Raw genomic sequence first — 24,146 nt, 5'->3', positions numbered from 1 at the left:
TATAACTGTCGCAACCACCTCCATAGACCGATGCCTTAGTAACTTTGCGCTTTCGAGAACATCTTCCAAAGTGAGGTTGTCGTTGTGTTTTTGTCCTTTTCCTTACCCTTTTAGGTTCCTTCAAGGTCTTTAAGATTAGTACCCTAGCACTAGGAACCACGACAACTTTTCAGCTTGCCTGCTCTGAGTTTTACAATTTCCAATCTAGGGGCATTACACCCCTTCTTTCTATGTGCAAGAAATAGGTATAGAGTTGTGTTCAGAAAGATCAAAGGATTCGTAAAGATGAACAAATTCATCTTTTGACGGTGAGAGAGTTAGAGGATCAAGTCGAATTGGAGAAGCACAGTCCCAAAAATTTAGGAGACATCCTCTTTTGCCCAAATCTAAGTTGGTGTCTCTATACGACGACTATAGCTCACTGTTTATGCCCGATCTCTTCAATATTCACCCATTTACCCTAATTTCAGCATTTTCACAATTCAACTTAGAAAGTGGGAATCAAAACCCTAACAGAGGTGAACCTAATCAAAATTCTCAGACTTTTTCCTAGAAGGATTAAGCCTAGATCTATCAGGTCCCTCTCTCTTTCAATGTAATGGTTATTTAAGCAAAATTAGTGGTTTTGTTACACTAATTTTCACCATTACAGTAATTAATTCCAAATGTTGTAGACATATATCATGATGAGGAAGAGAAATAAGTTCACCCTAAATTCCCAACTATGAAAAACTTGTTAGTTTCGTTTGTAGCTATTGCAATCCTCTACATTCAATTGAACAATAATTTTCAAGGTAGCTAATTTTGAAAATTTTCATAAGTGTGTAAAAGTTTGTGGAGATATTTTTTGCTCGCATATGGTTTCCCACCAATGTTACTATGATCAAATGGATGATTCTTATGTAGGTTTGTCATTCTTGGAGTTGTTGCATCATTTATAGGTTGTTGATTTTGATTACTTCAAACATGAATAATTTTATATTGGTGTATTTGGTGGAAGTTTTCTTGCTCGGTGATGTTAGTATAAGTTATTCTCTATTAGTGACAATTACTTTAGTCATCATAATACTAAATTGGAATAGATTTAGGTAGGTTATGCAATATGTATGTGTTGTCTATAGGTTCCAAGTGAAATTATGTGGGGATTTGTGGGTATTGTGTAACATGAAGTATGTTGTTGTTATAATTCAATTTGATGCTAATGAAGATCATTATATACTGTTATTTTTTCCATTCATATCAACTTCAAAAAAATTTGATTCATTCTATCAATTCAAAGCAAAATAATGTTGGTAATATAGTGTGCTTTGGAAAAAATTTCCATTTTTTGGAGAATTATGAAATATATATTGTTGTTGTATGGCACTATTTTCCACTCCATCGAATTCTTCTTGTTATAGATCATTACATGAAGCTATCAATAACATCTCTAAGTGTGAGGTTAACTATGGGTCTATTGTTGTACATTTCTGCAATGTATATTTCACCATTGTAAAGGGAAATGAAGTGGCTATCTTTAAACTTTATATTTTATATATTGGAGAATAGAATGACTCTTATAACAATCCTACAAGTAGCGAAAATCGGATATATATCATTGAGCAAATTTGTAAGTGTTTCGGGATTGACTCGTCTCACATTGGCGAATATACACAGTTAGAAAAGCAAGTTGTGAAAGGAAGGATATTGATGGAAAATGAATGGAGACATATCACATGCTGATTGATAGCATTGGTATGTTGGTTACACCTTAGTGCTTGCTACATCAATAACATTCAAATTGTTCATTGCTAAAAGAATTTTCAAAAAGCTAGGAAGGGAGATGGAAAAAATTGCATTTGGTAAATCTTTATGGAGTAGAGAAAGAATGCATCAAATATTTGTGCATCCAAGAGCTCATATTACATGGTTATTTTGTTTGATCAAATCTTTTTGGTTAACTTGTTATGGCATTGGTACAAAAGAATATAAGTCTTCAAGTTTCCATAGTGTTCCATAGCAAAAGATGCTACACCATACAAGAACAAGATCAATGTTTGCCATACAATGTATCATGAAAAATCATTCTAACATTGGGACCTTGGAGCTATATGTTTGTAATTGCTTGAGGACAAGCAATTTTAGGAGGGAGGACTTGTCATGTCCCCTTTTGCTCAAAATTGGATTTTGATCGATATTAACTCATTTTATCCTTCCATGGATTGGTACGGTAAGCATAGGAGTGATAATCCATTAAATATTTATTATTGCCCAAATATTTGCAATATCAAGAGGTTGATTAAATATTAAATTTAGCATTACTCATAATGGGCATTGGAATTTGCGAGCTTTGGGTTTTGTAGCAAGAAGTTCAAGAAAGAAGTGATCATTACAAATGAAAAGGTCTTTGGGGTAACTCGATAGTCAGAAAATCAACAATCATTTTGGACACCTAACTCTTGTTAAATGATTATAAATATGGCACGTTGAGGTTTTGTAAGGTATGTTGATTATTGACCTTCCTCATATTTGCATACTTGCAAGAAGCTTCTTCAGTGGGTGAAGAAGGCTTGTGGATGAAAATCCATGAGGTTTGGGCGATCAAAGTATGAAAACCATTTGATTGTAGAAGACATTCTCACCTATAGATGTCATTTGGTCTAGAGGAAATTTGTAAGATTGTTAGTATCTTATTTTCTAGTGTTTGTAAGATTGTTCTTCAATTGTGATTTGGGAGTTCTTCAAAGGATAATTGTATTAATTGTTAGATGTGTTGAGTCTTGTAGATGTGCTACAACAATATGTTGTTATTATTGTTGTAATTAGGATTTATATGTTGTTATTTCCATCTAGGAATAAACTATTTTAATTTAGAGTGTTTGGAGCAAATCGAGTGGTCTGGTTTTGTCGTAGTTACATGAGTTTTGTGAGGATTTTGGTTAATGAAACTATATCATTTGTACAAGTGGCTGAATTTTGATGTATGAAGCTAAATCATGATACTGTAATAAATCAATTTCAGACTTAATCAAATATTATTTGAGATCAAAAATCCATTTCAATTGTATTCTATGAGATTTTATTTAATTCAGTGTTATTTCTATGTAAGAGATGACTAGTTGTGATGTTTTTAATGAAATTGACATAACAATTGTAAATCAAAGTTTCAAATTTGAAATATTTCTGATTTTTTGGTTAAGGACATTACAATAAACACATCATCCCCATGATTGATGGGAACCTTGTGTCACCTCTATCACATTCACTTCTTTATTGACAATAGTTAGGTGTCACCACTCCCTCATCAAGATGAGCTCTCTTGACAACATTGCTCCTACATTTTGAGTCAACTCCTTTATGAAATTTGTCACCTTGACAAGGGCATCCCAAAGCCTATAATATAGTCAATTTCATTTGCTTTTCATCTTGATACAAATATATTGGAACGTTCTTATTTCTACATGCTTCAAATTTATGTCATTGTATTATTGTTTTGTTCCTATGGCATATTTATTGTTGCAATTAATATTTCCTTAAATCTAACATGTTCCTAATCACTTGGAATGATTTTTTTGAACTATCTATTGTCTTATCAAGATTTTATTAAAAATAATTTCAAATTTTTTTTTTATTTACTAAATGTCATACCTAATATTTAGATATTTCCAACCTCAATATTTATGCAACTTTGCATCGATATAAATTAATGGCACAATACATTTCACTCTTAAAATGAGTCACTCACAGAGAAATTCATAAAGCCAACATTGCACCCACAACCCAATGTTGCAACATTTGTCCATAGAAGATACCATGCAACCATTCACACTTGCAAACCAAAAATAAACAGCAAATATCATCAATCCCTAAAGATAGTGAATAAACTTTCTTCGCAAATGGGTTCAAATGTAATTGAGCTGGTAAAATATATTAAATTGTCTAAAAAAAAATAGCGAATAATCCATATAAGTCATGTTTAGGACGAGATATCTCAAAATATACCTCCTTCTGACTTATCATAGCTTATTCACAATGCTTCTCAACTTATACCTGAATCATATATATAAATTAAAAAATGAACCATGTATGTGGTAAGGACATTTCCATCAAATGAACTCTAAAAATTTGAACATTTAATTACAACTATTAGTTATTTTAGAAAGAAATTGTTCGAGAGATTACATGAGAAAAGGTCCATAGCTAATAAGATGAAAAAAAAAATTATCCATCAAAGGAACTCTAAAAAATTAAATATTACTTATTTTAGAAAGAAATTGTTCGAGAGATTACATTAGAAAAGTCCATAGCTAATAAGATGAAAAGAAAAGAAAAATTACCCATCAAATTAACTTTAAAAATTTTAACATATAATTACAAATATTGGTTAATTTAGAAAGAAATTGTTGAAGAGATTACATTAGAAAAGCATAACATGCAAAATTTTCATCATGGCATGCATGAACTACAGTTTTTACAATTGATGAACTCAATTTTTAATTTTCATCGAGTTCAAGAATTTGTTAAATTCCCAAACGAGCTCTAATGTACTAGTTGTTTCTTTAACTTGAAATTTATGAGACCTTGAGCAACTCATGGAAAGCCTCTTGGGGTATATCAACAGATCCAATCCGTTTCATCCGCTTCTTGCCTTCTTTTTGCTTGTCCAAGAGTTTTCGCTTTCGGCTAACATCTCCTCCATAGCATTTAGCAAGAACATTCTTTCGCAATGCTGACAATCTGCACAATGATCAAAATAAATTTAAATGAGCATAATTGGAAACTTTACATGTTCATACTTTGCTTATGCATGCAACAACCAACATAGCCCTTTAAAAGGTTACAATTTGTTCTTTAGAATAAGATAAAATTGAAATTGATTGAGTATAAATAAACCTTAATAATCATGTATAAACAAATGCATTCATAGAATTTTGTACATGTAGGTTGATAATGACTTTGAAGCAACAAACTTTTCATGCATCTATATCATTTTCCTTTTCCTATTGTACTCAGGAGAAACATGATGTAATTATCAACTGAAATGTCCAACTTTAACACCATAGGTAGTCATCCCAAGCCGCTAACCAATCTTACATAAGCACTCATTCCTTGCCATCTAACCAATCTGTTTCATTATGTTAAAAGCTCTTCCCCTATATTTTTCTTTTATTTCCTGCGTTTGCAATATAAGTATACTACAATTAAATTCATGCAAATGGTTTATTTCTTATCACACATGTTAAATATGGCACATGTGATTCATTGAAACATGTGTATATTAGAACATAAAACACTAGCCATGAATAATTTTAATCCACTAAACCAACGACCTAAATGATTACTTTTAAGTATGACGCCATAATCGATGTATCGAGAACCTAATTTACATCCTATAAAAGGATTACAGAATAGTTATTTACAAAGCAAATGCTAGAATCAAGAAAATTAAATTGCATGCAATTCTTCGAATTCTAAATTTGCTTTACAATTTGAAAAGCTTATAAAAAATCAAATGCCATATGGCATGAAATTTATCTAAAACTATATATAGAGATCAACACTACAATCGTATGATGAACAACAGCTTCGGCTTAAGTTACGAAAGAAGCTCATCCACTTGCAGGAAAAAAGATATTTCATAAATATCACAAAATATATTAGAAGTGTCATAATACCAAACTTTAAAGCACATTTCAAAGAAGCAATAGTCTGCCAAAAAATCTTGATTATACCCGATTAATCCCGAATCCAAGAGCAAACTTTAAAGCACATTTCAAAGAAGCAATAGTCTGCCAAAAAATCTTGATTAAACCTGATTAATCCCGAATCCAAGAGCCAGCTGATTTATTCTCCAAAAAAGTCCCAATTCACGAAAAACTCATTGACCAAATTTTCAACAATTTTTTTGCATTTAAATTGTGTTAAATAATAAAAACCCAAAAGAAAGGCAAAAAAGGTGAAAAAAATCGCTAAAATAACTCTCAAAACCCTAGAAAAACTTGTGAAATTATTAAATTGCTCAGATATAGGGCCAATCCGAGACGAAATCAGAGTTAAAATAGTTTGTTATTTTGTAGAATCAATGTTAAAATAATTTGTTATTTTGTCCCTTAGTTTTCTTTCCGACCTCTGAAAATCCCTAAATAAAGGAGTGGGAGGAGCAATGGCAGTCATCAGCCGAATTTGAAAGGGCCTCAATCATCCTAAATCGTGCAGGGTATATGAGAGAGTGTTGAAGCAGCTGACAAATCTGCTCTAAATCACAGCTTCAATATGACTCAAGCTCTTTGCACACCCTGCTCCATGGATTTTGCTGCGAACAAGTATATAATTAATATTGTACACTAGCTTTAAAATTAATACTAATATGCACTATTATAGATGACACTTTGACAGGGAAGGAGCGAACCCTTAAAGTTTATAATTAGTACTATTAAAAACTTTTAAAATTTAAACTATTATAGACAATGAATATATATTAATAGTTATATAATAAACTCGGCTTAGGGTTGTGAGGTGGTTGTCTGGTTTGCTTTGACCACCTATTTAGGATGATCCTGGACAGCTCACAGAGTCACTGCAATATAAGAAAGTTTGGGATAGAACATCAGACCGCAAAAGGAAGTTTTTGGTGCCACCACCAATTGTAATGGCCTTTTTGACATTAATATAACAGGTGTTACCCCTAAGCACCTATTAATTTACTGGAGAAAAATTACTTATAAAATAAACTATAAATTAAAAATAATGAAAAATTTATAATGTACATAATTTTTAATATAACATATAATATATATATTTTTTCAATGGAGGAAATTCGGGTTTTTAGCTTGGTCTGATCCCAAAGAGACCACTTACAGAAGATCTCTTCCCATGAGGCCATTTTTGGGGGGTCATCATTCCCCACACTTCACTTGTTCCATTCCACGAGCTCAGCAGCCCAACAAAGGCAAAAGGCCTGCGAGCTCAATGGCCCAACAGGAGTTTGAACCTTGGTGGCTGACTCACCAACAAAGTGTTTCTACCATGACACTAAACATCCAAAGACATATAATATATATAGATAAAGATATATGATTTTTAATTTATAATTGATATAGTTAATTTTTGCTCAAACAAAGACATACAATTCATTACGTGAGAAATATATCCAAAGTGCTCCATGAAATAAATCTGAATGACAACAAACAAGCTTACATACTTGTAATAAAATAGCCTCCAACACATAATCATTAAAATTTGTCTCTACCTAAAGAGCAGTTGTAAACTAGGTATTGCCAAAAACAATGGCTTGCTAATCTTTTACTTCAACTAGACAAATGTCTTTTGTTGAATTCTACCCCATATAAAAGACTTACCAATTGCCATCAAGGAATATAAAGCATTGCAACTGTAGAATATGATCTCAAATATTGAACTACACCTAGAAAACTCATTGCCTCGATCATAATGAAAGTCTTGGATCACTTCAAAATGGTTTCCACTTTTACTAAACTCCTAACAATAGCCGGATCACTGTCTAATAAATTTTGATCCCAGCTACTTCATAGACTTAGCTAATCTTTGATCTCAGACTTAGGCAACTATTTGGTGTATTTGGTGGCTGCCCTTTAAAAAAGTCAATTGAAAATTTGCCTATGTAATCAGCAATATGAATATAAACAACAAAAATATATTTTCTACAACTCATGGGTTAAACTCTATTTTATTTACTCTCTATATCTCTATGCTATGGAAATGCCCTTAAGCTTTTTTTAAAAAAAGTAGTTTATGTTTATCTTTTTACAATTTTTTTACGATTTTTTAAAATCTAATTTTTTACCCATTTTTTTCAAAAAATCTTGTCCCCAAACGATATTTGCTACTATGTAATAAAACAATGCAATTGTGGAATATGATTTGATAAGCTTTCTAAAATATTGAATTAATCCTACAAAACTCCTTGCCTCAATCGCAATAAAATTCTTGGATCACACTTAAAAATGGCTTCCACTTTTACTAAATTCTTAACGGTAGCCAAATTGTTATTTGTTAAGTTTTGATCTCAATTACTTCATAGACTTGGCTAATATTTGATCTCAAACTTAGACAACTATTTGATGTATTTGGGTGACTGTCCTCTTCAAAAGTCAACAAAAAATTATTTTCTACAAACTCATGGGTTAAACTCTATTTTATTTGCTCTGTGTATCTCTATGCTATGGAAATATCCTTTAAGTTTTTAAAAAAATAGTTTTTGCCTCTTTTTCTACAATTCTTATATTTTTTTTTAAATCCGATTTTAAAAAAAAATCTAAAAAATCTTATACTTCTGATTTGCCGATTTTTTCCCAAATGATTTTTGAAATTTAAAGAGATGAAGATTCACAGAATAGCAAATAAAAAATGGCCATTCTACAGTGAGGATTATTAAATAAAATTAAGATTACGAAGATCAAAATAAGGCCTAGAGGGCAATTTTAGTGCAATGGCCAAGGACTTTGTAAGGAGCATGAGAGGGTGAAATGATGCATGGCATGATATTGTTTTCGTGTTTGTTAGGGATGACTAACTTTACAATGCGTTTTTATTGATTCATGTTCGTCATATGAGCATCTTTGATTAAGATTATAATTTAGTACTGCCTTCCCATTGAACCCTAACCTCCTCCCATTAATGTTTTACTTTCATTTCTTCCAAAAAGGGACTCTTTTTTCCTGGAGAGGGAGGTGTGTTTGATTATTGTTTGCTTTTTGCCCTATCATGAATTGGTATCCCTACTTGAATGTTTATAGACTGCCCCTAAATGTTCACCCATTTTGGCCTGAGACGATAGTTATTTTAACATTTAAGAGTTATAAGTTGCTTGCATAATAGACATTATTTTTAATGGTTGGAGATAAGTAGAGCTCTAACATGAGTTAAGGCATAAGAACTAAAGTGAGCCAATTAATTTCGAGTGTTTATGACATCATATCCCATAGACCTTTGAGGTACCTAGTGAATATTTATGAATTCAAGAGGACATATCCCTCCCAATAAGGAGTGGAAGTTTGTTTAAACAAGTTTACATTAGAGAACATATACATCTTGTTTAAGATTTTCTACTGCTTAAATATTGGAAAAAGTCCAAACAAGTTTACAAGTTTACTTTGTAAAAACATAAGCTTTCCTACTTTCCTAGAGGTCAGCATGTTCGTCTTGATAAAGCGGACGTAGTTGTGTATAGAAATATTCCTCTCAACAGAAAAGAAATAATAAAAATCAATCACCAACTCACTAGGTTTTCCTACACCAAAGTTTCACCATCTATCTTTGTCAAATTCATGTGGTCCTTGAGTTTGGCAAATATGGCCCGCTTGTCTCAAATCAATGCAGTTTCTTTTATGTTGTACATCTTAATAGATTTCATGAAATTGGCCTTTTGACTAAGGTAGGGAAATTGTCTAATGTGTTTCAATCATCAAGCTTTCAAGGTCCTTCCTCCCACCATACATCTTCTATCAGCCCAACTCCTCATTTGTGTCCTTTTAAAATTCCTCCTACGTATAACATTTTCAGCCTATTGACTTCCTCACTACCTTTCGATTACCCAAACCCTGCTTAAGCTTATAATACCAAAGGGGACGATTCAGAAGACTTCAATGATGAAGCAATGGCCAACAAAAGTGACAAGTAAATGTGAAGCAAATTTGCTCCTAATAGAGTGGAGATCGCCAACAGGGCAAAGGAGTATAGGTCGCATGCAATTTTTTGTGATTCAGCTTAAAGGAGAGTTAAATGGGTGCCTGCATTTTGAATTTGATGAGGTTTGAAGTAAAATCAGTCGGGTTATGGCCAATCATAGGTTTTCTGTCATACCCCCCGCTTAAGCAGCCATAGCCTCAATCTAATCTGGTCACAAACAGTTGTAAATAATAAACTTGGGTAATTAAATTAATAAAAGACAAGGCTGACTCAGAGAAAATGAATTGGTGAAAGAGGGCCGACCCAAAAAAAAGTGATAAATATTGGCCATAATTAATTAAGATAGGCTGAACAGATTAAAAGCAGTGATTTCATTAAGAGGGCTCACCTGATTAAAGAGGGATCAGCGGCTACTTAAGAAATAACTATATTTTTAGAGAGAGCCGACTTAAGAAAGAGTTATTAAGACAAATCATGAAGGGATGCACCTCTTGCAAAGGTAATGGTTGCTGTGCAAAGGTCTGTCCACCACCGAATAATAGATATAAAAGGAGGAGCAATTCATCAAGCAAGGGGGGAGAGAATAAAAAAAAAAAGACATCGGAAAATAAGGAAATTAAGAGCAGAACCTAATCTAATATTAACAGCCTGAAATTATGAAGTTCATATATCAAGGACTGGGAAACAGCATTTAATCTATAATCAGAAGTGCAGGTCTGATTTGAATAATAAGGCAGCAATGAGGAGACATGACCCTTTAAATGGATGTCTCTTTCCAAAGAGATGTGTCTCCTCAATAAAATAGGAAAGTATAAAAGGAATAGAAGGAGAAAGCTGAACAGGAAGAAAATGGAATTGGAAATAAAGATGTGGGAGAATCAGATCAGATTGTCTAAAAACAGAAATAGCAGATTGAAGGGGATTAAAAGTTCTTCTACATATATAATCTGCATTTATCAAATCAGAGCAGAAGTTCTTATTAATAAATCTGCATTTATCAAATCAGAGCAGAAGTTCTTATTAATAAATCTGCATTCATCAAGGAATTGGATCAGATCAATTATACAGAACCTGCAAAAAAAGACTTGTGATTTAGTAAGTAATTGGTATGCAACGTGAGGGTCTTGCTTAACATATAATCCCATATATAGTATTAAGATGATTAAGAATGGGAATTGCTAACCATCTAGACTCTTATATTATTTATTTAATCGATTTATTCTCCTACAAACAATCATGGTAGGGGTTGGCAAGATAAAACGATTGGGAAAGCAGATACGGTTTCCCCTAGGCCACCCCAAGTTGGATGGAATTGTCTTGGTTGGATGTTCCTGCCACTTGTGGGCCAAGGGGTCAAGTTGTCTTGGTTGGATGCTTGTAATGTCCCCTACTAGGTTTAGACATGTTTTAACCATAATTAATCGATTTTTATATACTTCTGACTCAAACTAAATATATTAGGTGGCATTTACACCTTGACCAAAATCCAATCAATGATATTCCACTGCTCAATCAATTAACTTTTATTAAATAAATTGTTCATCTATCATACATCCATAATTCTTAGTGCAAGTGTCAAACCAATTGTAATGTCCCTACATGGAAACAACTCCTTTCCCAACTTCTTACACACAAACAGTAGTAACAAGGATTATACATATAAACATATTCTCCTTACCGTTTATTATCCTACGAGTTTTTTTCTGAATTACAATCTAATATTGTTATTTGTCTGATTAAGAAATTATGTGTATATATATATAACCTTATTAATATTACATCATTACTATATATATTTATCCTTATTCTGATTTGAATAAATACACATAAATAAATATATTAATTAAATTTTATAACCAATTATTGATGTATTTGCTAATTACCTATTATATACAGTACTGAAACTACCACTACTTAAAACATTAGTTATAAATATTTTTAGTGGCTGGTAAAAGGGCAGGAAGATCTGACGCATGTCAGATCTGGTCTGCCACTGTTATGGATTAAGTATTACTATTGTACATGTTGCAGTCTGTGTAATATTATTATTAAATTCTGCATACAAACATTATCGAGCTACATATATTAAACATAATTAAACACATACCCAATGCTTACCACCCAGACAAGGATGTTACTGCCTGTAACTCAATCACAGTTCTGATCTGATCTTATCAATGGCTGCCAGATAATATATATTTCCTTCTTTTTTTTTCTTTTTTTTTATATCCCCCTTCTCTATTCAAGCTTTATTTAATCTTCAAATCTCTAAGAGTCATATCCTTTTGGATGAACACTTCATTAAGAGACATGTCTTTTAATTATCAATTGTTGTTTTTTATTTTACTAAAATCAAATCGTACTCCTCACGAATTGATGGCTTTAATCAATAATATGTGCTTTGTTTCTAAACACACTCTTCTCATGAATCGCACCCTTTGGTATCAATTATTCTCCTTGATCACTGGCTTAGTTTGTGTGATGCTAAATGCTGTCATAATGTAAGCGCTGCTTATGTGTGAGTCGATTAGAATATTAAATAATCATATTCTTTAGTGAATCGCACTTTGATCTTTCCTGATATTAATTGATGCTTTGACTTCTTATAAAACAAAGTGAATTGTCTTTGAATAATTATTTTATTAATTGCTATTCTCCATAAATTAATCGCTGCTCATTATTTATCATTGCTCGGTTATAATAATATCTCCTCTACGCTGTTCCAGCATTTGCTTTTGTATATCAATCACTCCCCCTTCCCTTATTGATCGATGTCTTGTGAAGACTTTGTAATTGCTTGCTTCTTTTGACTAAGACAAATCTAACTTGTCTAATTACTGACTTGTCTTAACTCGTCGCACTCATTAATGAATGTTTGTTCTTCCACTTGCCTTTCATTTGTCTTTCTTTATTAATATTAAGAATATGTCAATTATGTTTATAATTTATAATATATGAATGATGTTTATAATATAATATTAATTTATTTTTATTTGAATATTTCGAGAATATTATTAGTAATAAATATTAATTAAATAATAATATTTAATAAATAAATAAATTTCAAATAATCATTCGTTGGTAATTATTATATTAATTAATAATAATAATTGTTTTATTTAAGATATATATAATTATTAAGGAGGGGACATGACAATGCTCCACACCCTTGGGCTTAGTTGTGGCAAATGGTCCCGGGCACCCTTTGTGTTATCCATTGCAATCCCCATGATGGTTGGTTATGGGAAGTGAAAGAAGAAATCATGTATGAGACATGGTTGACAAAGCAGATATAGGTTCCCCCTATAAGTAGACCACCCAAGTTGGATAGACTAGAGGTCCTACCACTTGTGGGCCACGGGGTCAAGTTGTCTTGGTTGGATACTCCATGCCCTTGGGCTTATAGTTGTGGCGAATGGTTCCGAGCGCTCAATCGTGCTTTCCTCTCAATTCCCTACAATGGTTGATTCTTGGAAATACAACTATAGATTAGATCCCAATGAGTGATGTTACTTAACTTAAATATCTATTTGATTGTTAAAGCAATTGATTATATATGCATTTATATGTTATTGGATTCCTAACACTTACGAAAATAATTCGCCTTAACGAATTATATTTCAAATGTTGACTAACATTATTGCAGGGGTTAAACCAAAGTTTATGTTGGAAAGGAAATTGTCAATTGGTGAGTTGTATCTTAATGAGCTATATTTCTTATTTTTATTGAGCTTGTGATTTTAGGGCAAGATTTAGGAACATCCCCAAAAGGGGACATTATATTTTCCTAGTTCCAAGAACCTTCGTCAATGCCTACAACGATTCCTCGAACTATCAGAACTGCCAACAAGTTCCCAGTTCCTTGCCTACCACCGACTGGGGAAAGAAAAGAGGTAAAGAGTATAAGGCTCAAAATGGTGCATCTAAGGTTCCGAGTGGTCCAAGAACATTTGAAGTTGTCAACTAGTTCTAGTGCATTTCTAATTTTTTGTCTTTTCTGAGTTTTGAATGCTGATTGAATTTTTCAACTGAATGAAATAAATGCACAATACATTTGACTGAAAATGATTGGAAGAATTGAACTATGAGACCAATAACTGAAGATAAATTTTATTGAGGCATATGGGCCATTTACATACCATTTTCTTCAGCAATGACATAAACATGAAGTCTGATCAAGGAATTTCAGACTGTAGACAATCTGATCAGCACCTCTAATAACCACCAAACCCTAACGCCAAGCAAGGAGCTGCTGCTAGGAGCATTGAAAATGGTACGGCTAGGGTTAAACAAGGATTATATGACGAATTTGACTGATGGTAACCTCTGATCTGCTGATATCACATTAAACCCTTCCCAAACTCAATGCAAATTCTGAATTGTGTCTGAACTGTGTTTGATCTGCCCTCAACAATGCTGATATATGACTGATAGTGCTCCAAAATACACCCAGATCTAATGTACATTCAAAAATATGACCCTTGCTGCTGCTAATCACTGAAAATAATCTACCAGCAGCTTGTATTCAACCTGCCATTGAATGCTATGATGAGAAATTGCTGTAACAAGACTGGGGTTTCGTCCAATCTCGGATTTCCAAGGGAGATTTCGTTCCCAAGACCTGATTTCTGCATGCAAATCATGCTCCAGAGCTCTGTTCTCCAAATTCTGCTGTAAAAAATGATTTCACCGTCATGGAAAATGACCTCCAATATATCTTTTTATTGACTCTAAACCCTAATTTGATTTTAGGGTTGCAAACTTTATTAACTTTATTCATTCCCTTATATCTCCCTCAAGATGTACGGTCTCCTTAGGCTCCCCCTTTCTTAATAGAATTAAGTTGTTTTAATTCATCTCTCCTAATCATCATGGCAGAAGGGGGCCCCTTTATTATAATATGGTACTTTATTAAATTATTAAGATATAAAGTGATTTTATAATTTGACTTTTATCATTATTTATTTATTTATTTCCAACTTACGAAATATTTTAATATTTCCCAATTTATTCGTAAACTGTTCATCTGCACTCCAAACTGAATTCTGACTGTTGCTACCTGTCCAAGAATAATGAGTGACTGAAGCAGGAGAACTAGTAGTGTTCCCCTAAAAGGTAGGGATCCTCCTAAAAAGTAGGAGACTGGCTCCAATCATCTGGGAATGCTCAAAAAAAAGATCCTGCTCTGCTTCGAGGCACTATGGGTGGTCAACCAGTCCACTGGTAGTCCTCCCTAAAAAATAGTACCCCCCCCCCCAAAATTTAGGAGATGGCCTCAAATCATCCAGAATGGTCCATAGACACCCCGGGACCAACTCCCAATCATTCCCTAAAAAATAGGGAACCCTCCTAAAAATAGGAACTGCCATCTATGTGCCTGAAATGGTTTACAAAGCCCCCTGCAAATCTCCATGACCCCTGGATGGGTCCCCTAACCACTCTGTTGACCTACGGGAACCCAGATAGTAGGCCAACCATGCTCATCTGCATGTCTGCTAGAAAGGGGACATTAAAAAATGGGTGGGCATGAATAAAGTCAAGGAAATAATAAAATTAGAAGATCAAGAGATTGAAGGTTCCAAGTGTTCCGAGAACACTCGGAACTGCCAATCAATTTTGGTTCATGTTCCAAGTGTGTCAAAGAATGAGGCAAGGCAAAGTACAAGTAAAGGTGTCAATAGTTCCCACAGTTCTAGAAACCATAGGAACCGCCGACTCAATTCATGTTCCACCCTTAAGCTCTGATGGCTGTTTTAAAAAGCAATAAGGGGCAAGAAAAGAGCACAGAATTTTGATAGGCTATGAGAAGCCAGCAATGATGTGCTTTTGGCCACTTATCTTCTTAGAGGCACCAAATGCCCAGCAACTATTACAACCACCTAGTTTTGATATGTCAAGCTTTGTGAAAAGATTTTAATGTTGATTGGTGTGTATTTAGCAAAGTTCCCAGACTCTGACTCGGCTCGGACTCGGCTCGGACTCGGCAAAATAAGTAAACCCTTGAAATTTAGAGATTTTTAACGATTAAAACTTGTTTCATACACCCATTATTGAATTAAGCTTAAAGACACTATAACATCATCAAATAGAAGCTAATTTGATCACATACATAAACATACATCCATCACATGCGTAGAAATGTAAATTGTAGCTGAAGGAATTAGAAAACATAGATATATAGTGTTATAAATGTTGTCCAATGTATATAAAATCCATGACTTCAAATGTTCCCAAACATATATGTAACTATAAAGTGTAGACAAAAACAAGTCTATGGCTCAGCCTCGTCTATCGGCCTCCTAGAAAGGCGTCTAAGGTAGGTCATGGATGACTGAGTAGCCATAGTCTCTGCCTGTGATGTGCCAGTCTGAGTAGCCATAGGTGTTGTGCCTGATCGTGCTCTATCCTCCTCCTCTGCCATAGCCACAGCCTCAACCTCTCTGTTTGCCTGGCCAATCCCTTTTAGGGTTATAAGAAAGGGAAATGGCAAAAAAAACATTAAAAAATGTTATGTTTTTTTTGTTTTTTTCAATACACTTTTTTAAGTGACGTCGGTCGGGTCGGGACCCTCGGACTCGGCGAGTCAAGGAGTGACTCGCTGACTCGGCAAGTCAGGCAAGTCACGCCCCCTGACCCGTTCGAGCCCAGGTCAAGGTCACCCGGCCCGTTGACTCGCCGCAAGTCACGGAACTCTGGTATTTAGAAAGATTTGCAATACCCACGTCCCATTTAATGTTTTGCAAGCCCTTTTTTGACAGGGCCATTCCCAAGCACAATTTTGACAATTTTTTGGGTGATCTCCTTGTTTGTGTTCAAATGCAAGACTCAAGGAATGTTTACTAACATCTCGTCATGGTTAGATCAGATTTTAAGTCCACAACTCTCGTCTATTGTTTGGATGAGGTCATTGTTAGGTGTCACGACCCGATTTAGATGAACAACTTTTAAACTAGGTTGATAAGTTAGATATTGTTATTATTGATGCTTGATGATATTAGTTATCTTTGACATTTGATGTTTTGATGATATTGAAGTATTTGAGGACATTATGATATTATTTTGATGTTGAATGACATTAATTGATCATTGATGCTTGACAACATGATATGGCAATTTTAATTTAATGTTAATTTTATTATGGAAATTTTATCATGATGATCTGACGCTTTTTCGTCGAGTAAGAGATGGGTGCAAGGTCAATCGTTGACAACGAACATATGACCAAGGAGGGGTCTCTTAGCTCGTCGGCAGTAACTCAAGGAATGTGGCATGTGCATTCACCCACACACACATAATAATTAAACAAATTAATTAAATAATAAAATTGATTTTGGAAGTCGATAATAAATAACATTATGATATAATTGAAGCATAAAATATTAAATTTAAACTTAAATGTCAAATAAGAGATTATAAGTAAATGAATTAAAAAATTAAATCGAATTTAATGACTTATTTAAATTCAAGCATGTTTTAAATTTAACACTAGAGTTTCAAATTTTGATGGAAAGTTAAACTCTTAGTAACTTCCTGTCAACTAACAATTTGCTCTTCTTGACTGGCTAATCAATTTAGTCCAACTCTTGATCAACTTTCTTAACTGGCAAATCTATTTGAGTTTTCTTCATTTCCACTTCCAAACAATCCTGAATTCTCAGTCAAGATCCACAATCTGAGGATCAATTCTCTCAAACAAGAAAGAATTAAAAGCCCAAAGGAATCGAATTTTACTCACTTCTCTCCCCACATCCTTATCAACTTGAAAGGGGTCGATTCAGCTGGTTTTCTCCTTTTTCAATTTCATATGTTATCTTAGGCTCTACTGGCAAGTTCGGTTGGTGTACAGCACTGAAGGAGACCCATGTCTACTATCACACCCCCCCCCCCCCACCCCATCACCTCATTTGTCAAGTTAAATCAAATCAGCTCCAATTTGACTTGGATGCCAGATCGATACCCCAACAAATAGTGTCGCCTCCCTTCCCAAATTGTCAAATCTGCAAGTCGATTTGGCAGAATCGGCTCCCAAGCAACAAGCGGTATTGCCCCATCCTTATTTTCCTTTGTTCCTATTGCATTTATGTTGAATCGATGCCTCCTCCTTGCTCAAAATTTGCAAATATAATATGGTTTGATTTGATGTTCTGCTGATCTCATGGCTTATTAGATCCATCTACTACCTAAGGTGATATCTTGCAGGGTAATTTTTTATCAAACTTTATTACCACAATCTCTTCCTTTTTGGATTGGTCTGCATAAATTCCTTGACAGTAGTTTTAATAAACTTGCTATTATATAAAATTGATACTATATATATATATATATATGTACACTTTTCCCTTGCACCGATTTGGTAATGTAAATTCTCCATTTCTTTATTCACAGTTGAAGTTTCCCAAGTTTTATTTCAGGTCTTTGTTTGATAATCTAAATCGATGTGAATAACCTCTCGTTTTTATTTTGTGCCAAGTTAATACCATTGCAGACAGGAAACATTCTAAGTCGATTTGGTTGGTAGAGCCAAATCGACTCCTGTGTGGTTGTTTGGATCTTCCAAAATTCCTTGAAGAACAGTTGATACCCCTTGTGGTTCAAATCGCCATCTCTCTCTCTCTCTTCTTTTTATTATCCTCTATGTTTTCATTAAAGAGTCGATGTGTTTAATTTGTGATTCTCCCTGCTTTGTCCTCCTAATTCGAGCAGGGCACATACGTATTTAATAGGCGGCTTGGGACGGAATCACTTACCTTGTTTATTTTTTTATTCGAGCGGCCTAGGCCACATACTTGTTGGTGTCTCCCCCTCTCATATGTTATGGGATGTTTATTTAGCATTAAGACAGCCCCAATGCCTTCTCCTAAAGCATCACATTCTAAAACAAAAGGAAGTGAGAAATCTAGAATTGTCAAAACAAGACATGAACTCATTACCCCCTTTAGTCTATCAAAAGCTTACTGGGGTATTGGACTCCAAGAGAATGCTCCTTTCTTCGTCAAATTTGTCAAAAGAGCTGCAAGTTGTGAGAACCCTTTCACAAATCTTCTATAATAGCTGCATAGTTCCACAAATCCTCTCAAATTTGTCAAATTCCTTGGTCTAGGCCAATCCTAGATTGCCTTGATCTTCTCCTCATCCACACTAACATCTTGGGCACTAATCTTGAACCCCAAATATAAAATTTTGGTCAATCCAAACTCACATTTGGGACCTTCATATAAAAAGGATGCTGCTCAAGTATGCCAAGAATTTCATCTAAATGCTTCACATGATCCTCCCATGTCTTCTTGTGAATCAAAATGCCATCAAAGAAAACCAATACAAATTTCCTCAACTGAAGAAAGGATACCTAATTCATGCATGATTAGAAGGTGGCAAATGCATTGATTAATCCAAATGGCGTGACCAAGAACTCATAATGCCCATAGTGAAATCTGCAAGCTATTTTGTGCACATCCTCATCCCATACCTTAAGTTGGTGGTACCTCGAATGCAAATCAATCTTTGAGAAATGCACTGCTCCATGAAGCTCATCAATCAATTCATTGAACCTACGTATGGGATAGCAATTTTTTAATGTCCTTTTGTTGATGGCTCTATAATCAATGCACATCCTCATAGTCCCATCCTTCTTAATAACAAAAAACACCGATGAAGTAGACCTTATATGCCCCATATTCAATAGATCCTTGATTGCCTTCTCAATTTCTTCCTTATATCTTGGGATGGCGATATGGAGTCATGATGACTAGTTTTGCTCCTTCAAGCTCAATTATACGCTGAAAACCTCTATCCAGTGGTAGTCCAGGAGGAATGTCTTCAAAAACCTTGCTATGATTGTCCAAAATGGACAAAATATCCACATTGTAGGACCTCCCATCCTTCGATGGGCATGTGTATAATTAAACATTCAACTGCCCACGCTACTTGATCTCTACAAAAAGCTTGTTCCATCCTCTTGGTTGAAACCATCATGGGTCCACCATTAGAGAGACCATGTAGGACTATCTTCTTCCCATTAGATTGGAATGCTAACTCCATAGTCCAATAACTCTATTCATATTAGTCGAGTGAGTACAACCATTGCACTCCTAATACCAACTTTGTATCTCCCATACTAATAATATAGAAATCATCTTTCATCTTATATTCTCCCATAAAAACTCCATTTGCGAAATCTTTTTATTACAAGGAAGAATTGTCCCACTTGTAACTGTAACATTAAACCCTTCAAAGTCTTATGTCCTTACTCTTAGTCCCAATTTAGTCACTAGCCCTTCATCAATGTAATTGTGAGTAGCCCTACTATCAATAAGAACGATAACCTTTTGTCAACGCAAAACTCCCCTAACACAAAAAGCATTATATCTAGGTGCCCCTGATAGTGCTACAAGTGGACCTACTGGATGCTCTTCTCCTTGGTGCTCATGCTCAATCTCTTCACCATATTTCTCCGGCTTAGGCTCATCATTGTCTATGTCCTCATCAGAAACTACTTCTATGTAATGTATGTGTCCTTTCCCCAAACACCTATGTTTGAGTTGCCATGGCTCTCTACATGTGAAACGTAGCTTTTTGCTTTGAAGTTCATTCTTAAGACACCTTTGTTTGATTTGGCTTAGGAGAAAATACCTTAGTAGGTGGCATGCTCTTCTAAAAAGTTCTCTTTGGCAAAATAGGTGGTACTTTCTTGGAGTATAATCTATCCTTAGTCACCAAATCCTCCAAATTAAGAGCTCTCTTGATGGATTCTTGCAATGAAATTGGATCAAATGCCCTTACTAAAACTTTGAGGGGTTCAACTAGGCCTTCTAAAAAAAGGACTAGGAGTCAACTCTACGTTACATCTGGAATCATCATTGCAAGCCTCTAAAATTCTGCTGCATAGTCTTCTACCTTACCCTCTTGCTTTAGTTGTGCTAACTCCCTGAAATGAATTTCTAGATCCCTTCTATCAAACCTCTCTGTCAATCTTTGGTTAAGTCTTCCAAAGTAGTGATTGAGTCATGCCATTGGGTTACCATACCATGATACCACCATTCGTGAGCTATTCCTTCAAGATGCAAGGTGGCAAATTTGATAGCCTCTTCTTCAAACATTGGATTCAATGAGAATATGAGTCTGATTTCTACAACCAAGCCCTTGCTAAGGAGCTAGCGAAACCATCAAAAGTTGGAATGGTTATCTTTCCCGAGCAGTGTTGAATGTCCTTCCTCTCTTCATACTAGCATTCCACGAAGATGCGTGCCCCCAAAAAAAGCATCTCCTATAGGGGGACATTTTTGAGACTTGGGGGAAACATCCCCCCACAACACCACCACTTTTGCCACCTCCGCCACCTTTGGCGGGGATGCCACTAGGTTGCTTGCTATATGTCACATGTCATTACATACCAATTGCAACCTTTAACTTCTAATTGCCACCTTTAACTTCATGAAAACTAGTAAGCCTTTCATGGGACACTCACAAAGATGTTATATTGCAGATTTTTCCTTGAAGATTTCAATTCACCTCTATTTTTTATATCAGCACCACCCACCCACCACCACTCCCCCAACGTCCCCCCATCGTCCCCTTGTCGTCCCCAAATTTAGGCCCTTGGTCCCCCTATCACCAAAACCCATCCCCTCATCCCCCAATCAGGAAACTTTGTGGAACATTGCTTCATACCTTCTCCTACCATGCCCATTCCTTGTCTTCATCTCATAGAGCTCTGTGAAATTCATATCTCTATGTATGGCAACACTTAAGGTATAGTATTCAAAATGTAGCCTTGTCATTTTATTCTCTTGTTCAAGTGGTTCTTCCTCTCTGCTTGTTGCTCATTTTCCTAGAAATTTGGCCCTAAAAAGTTTTGTATTGGCGAAGGCCTTCTCACCACCAGAGATGCTTCATTTTGTACAAGTCTACTAGCACCCAATTGCTGGTTCAAACCCCTTAGAAGTTGGACAATTTACACCATAGTATCTCTCATGCTAGTCTAGAACTCTTTAGTCTCCTTGATGAATCCCTAAGCGTTGTCATCCTCTTTGTCACCCATGGAAGCCTCCTTCTCTCATTGCTGATATCTCTGATCTCTATCACTCATGAATCAAAAACAAGCTAGCAGGACGCCAAGTTCTAATACAAACTGAAATATCCTTAGCAAATTTTAACAGAGTTTGTATGCATAATTTAAATACTCAAACAGCATGCACAACATTAAAATTCCCAAACAACCAACAAAACTATTATCCTTCTCCTGAACAAATTTTCCTCCTTTTACTCAATTATTATATTTGCAAAAATCAACAACAAAAATGTCCAACAATGACATCATAGGTTTAGTAATAATCTCAAGTCTCTAATATTAATTTGACAAGTTCTTTGTTTTGGTAAAACTCTGAATGAATTAAAAAAATGATCAAAAGATCATTTAAAGAATTACAAAATGATGTTTCCATAGTGAAACAATCGTAAAAAATAGAAACTACCTAACATTTACGTAAGTTACAATATTGACCATTAATAATAAATAATAAGATATTATTCTAATACCCTCCCTTAATGGTATCAACTACACCAATTTGCCCCCTAAATTTACAAACTTGTTCGGGCACAAAGACTTGGTGAGAATATCTATTGTTTGATCCGTCATTGAAACATACAGAAACTAAACTGATCCATCTTCAACCAGCCTCCGAATGAAGTGACAATGAAGTTCAACATGCTTAGTTCTCTCGTGGTAGGTTGGATTCTTGGCCAGTTTGAGCACCCCTTGATTGTCACAGTAAAGGGGAGTATGATCTGCTTCAAACATTTGCATGTCTAAAAGCATCCGTCGAAGCCAAACTGCCTCACAAGCTACCTTAATTGTTCCTTGATACTCAACTTCTGTTGAGGAAAGAGCCATTGCCTGTTGCTTCTTTATAGTCTATGTGACTGTACCAAATCCCAAACTGAAAACATACACAAAAGTTGATTTTTTGTCATCAATGGAACCTGCCCAATCTGAGTCTGTAAAACCAATGAGTAGGATCATGACTTCCGTTGTATAGAAGACCAAAATCAGAAGTGCCCTTCACATAACGCAACACACGCTTTGTTGCTACCCAATGATCAACCTTCAGAGCTGTCATGAAGCGTGAAATGTAGCTTACTGCAAAACTGTGATCAAGCCTAGTAGCAATAAGGTAGATGAGACTGCCCACCAGTTGCATGAATGTTGATTCATTCACCATAGGTAAATCTAATTTGGCTGTCAGCTTCAGCCCTTTCTCCATAGGTGTGGATGCAGGTTTGCAATCTTGCATCCAAAACTTGTCCAACAGACTGCAGTTAGACTAAGATATGAAGATACTACCTTCAGTCTGCCAAACTTCAACACCTAAACAATAGTGCAGAAGTCCCAAGTCTGTCATGTCAAAGGACAGGCACAGACTCTGTTTGATCTGATCGATCAAAAGTGTCGAACTACCAATGATAATGAGGTCATCAACATAGACAACAAGAATAAGAATATAATCACCAATTTTTTTGAAATACAGATTAGAATCAGATGGACTCCTCTAAAAGCCATTATCTGTCAGGTACTTGTCAATTTTGATGTACCAAGCCCAAGGAGCTTGTTTCAAGCCATAGAGTGCTTTCACCAGCCTGCACACCTAATGTTCTTTCCCAACAACCTTGAACCCTAGAGGCTACGTCATGTAGACCTCTTCGTGCAACTCGTCGTTGAGGAATGCACTCTTAACATCCACCTGATGTACTTTCCAACCAAACTGAGTTGCTTAGGCAAGGACAAGCCAAATGGTACTCATCTTGGTTGTAGGAGCAAAAGTCTCCTCATAGTCAATGCCTTCCTTCTGTGAGAACCCCTTAGCAACGAGACGAGCTTTGTACTTGTCAAGGGTTCCGTCAACTTTGTACTTAACTTTATACATGCATTTGCAACTAATGGGCTTCTTCCCTGGTGGAAGATCGGAAAGGACCCAAGTGTTATTCTTCAAAAGACTTTGGTGTTCAGCTTCCATAGCCTTTTCCCACTCAGGAATTCCTTTAGCCTCATAATATGTTTGAATCTCAAAAATACTATGAATGTTGCCCATGAGAGCAAAGTTGACTGTATTTTGTTGCTTGCTCTTGCTTCTGGAAGATCTACCCTCGATGAGCTCATCATGTTGAAGATCACTTATGGTCTTAGCCCACCATTTAGATCGGAGAGTAGACAAGCCAACATCAGGTGCAAGAGGAATAACTGGAATAAGATCTAGAACAGGTTAAACAGGTGGAATATTAGCATCATCCAGAGGAAATTTAGGTAGTGCATCATCAAATTCAGATTATATATCATCCCTCCCATCATGTGAACCAAATGGAAGACGGACACCCAAATCAGTAGCCTTCAAAGGTTGATCCTCAGAATTCTACTTAGACGAGAAAAGCTGAAAAGGTCCTCATTCTTCATCAAAGACAACATCACAACTGAACATGAGATGATCAGTGTCTACATCAATCAGCCGGTA

General features: G+C 35.1%; 1 protein-coding gene across 6 annotated transcripts in view; it reads right to left on the bottom strand.

The window, feature by feature from the left end:
- Positions 1 to 4,295: 4,295 nt before the first annotated feature.
- LOC131075895 (translation factor GUF1 homolog, mitochondrial) overlaps positions 4,296 to 24,146 on the bottom strand; it is a 112,029-nt gene continuing 92,178 nt past the window's right edge. For 5 of the 6 annotated variants that reach the window (XM_058012836.1, XM_058012839.1, XM_058012837.2 and 2 more), the window contains one exon: positions 4,296 to 4,716. In XM_058012836.1, the coding sequence (XP_057868819.1) occupies positions 4,551 to 4,716 (166 nt within the window). In that variant the 3' untranslated portion in view covers positions 4,296 to 4,550. The remainder of the gene's footprint in view (positions 4,717 to 24,146) is intronic. The other variant, XR_009113279.1, reaches the window with a different exon arrangement.

The sequence above is a fragment of the Cryptomeria japonica genome, chromosome 3 (assembly GCF_030272615.1).
Source record: "Cryptomeria japonica chromosome 3, Sugi_1.0, whole genome shotgun sequence".
In the NCBI taxonomy this organism is placed as follows: Eukaryota; Viridiplantae; Streptophyta; class Pinopsida; order Cupressales; family Cupressaceae; genus Cryptomeria; species Cryptomeria japonica.
Note: the sequence above shows the minus strand (reverse complement) of the source record. Positions and strands in the feature narration are given on the sequence as shown.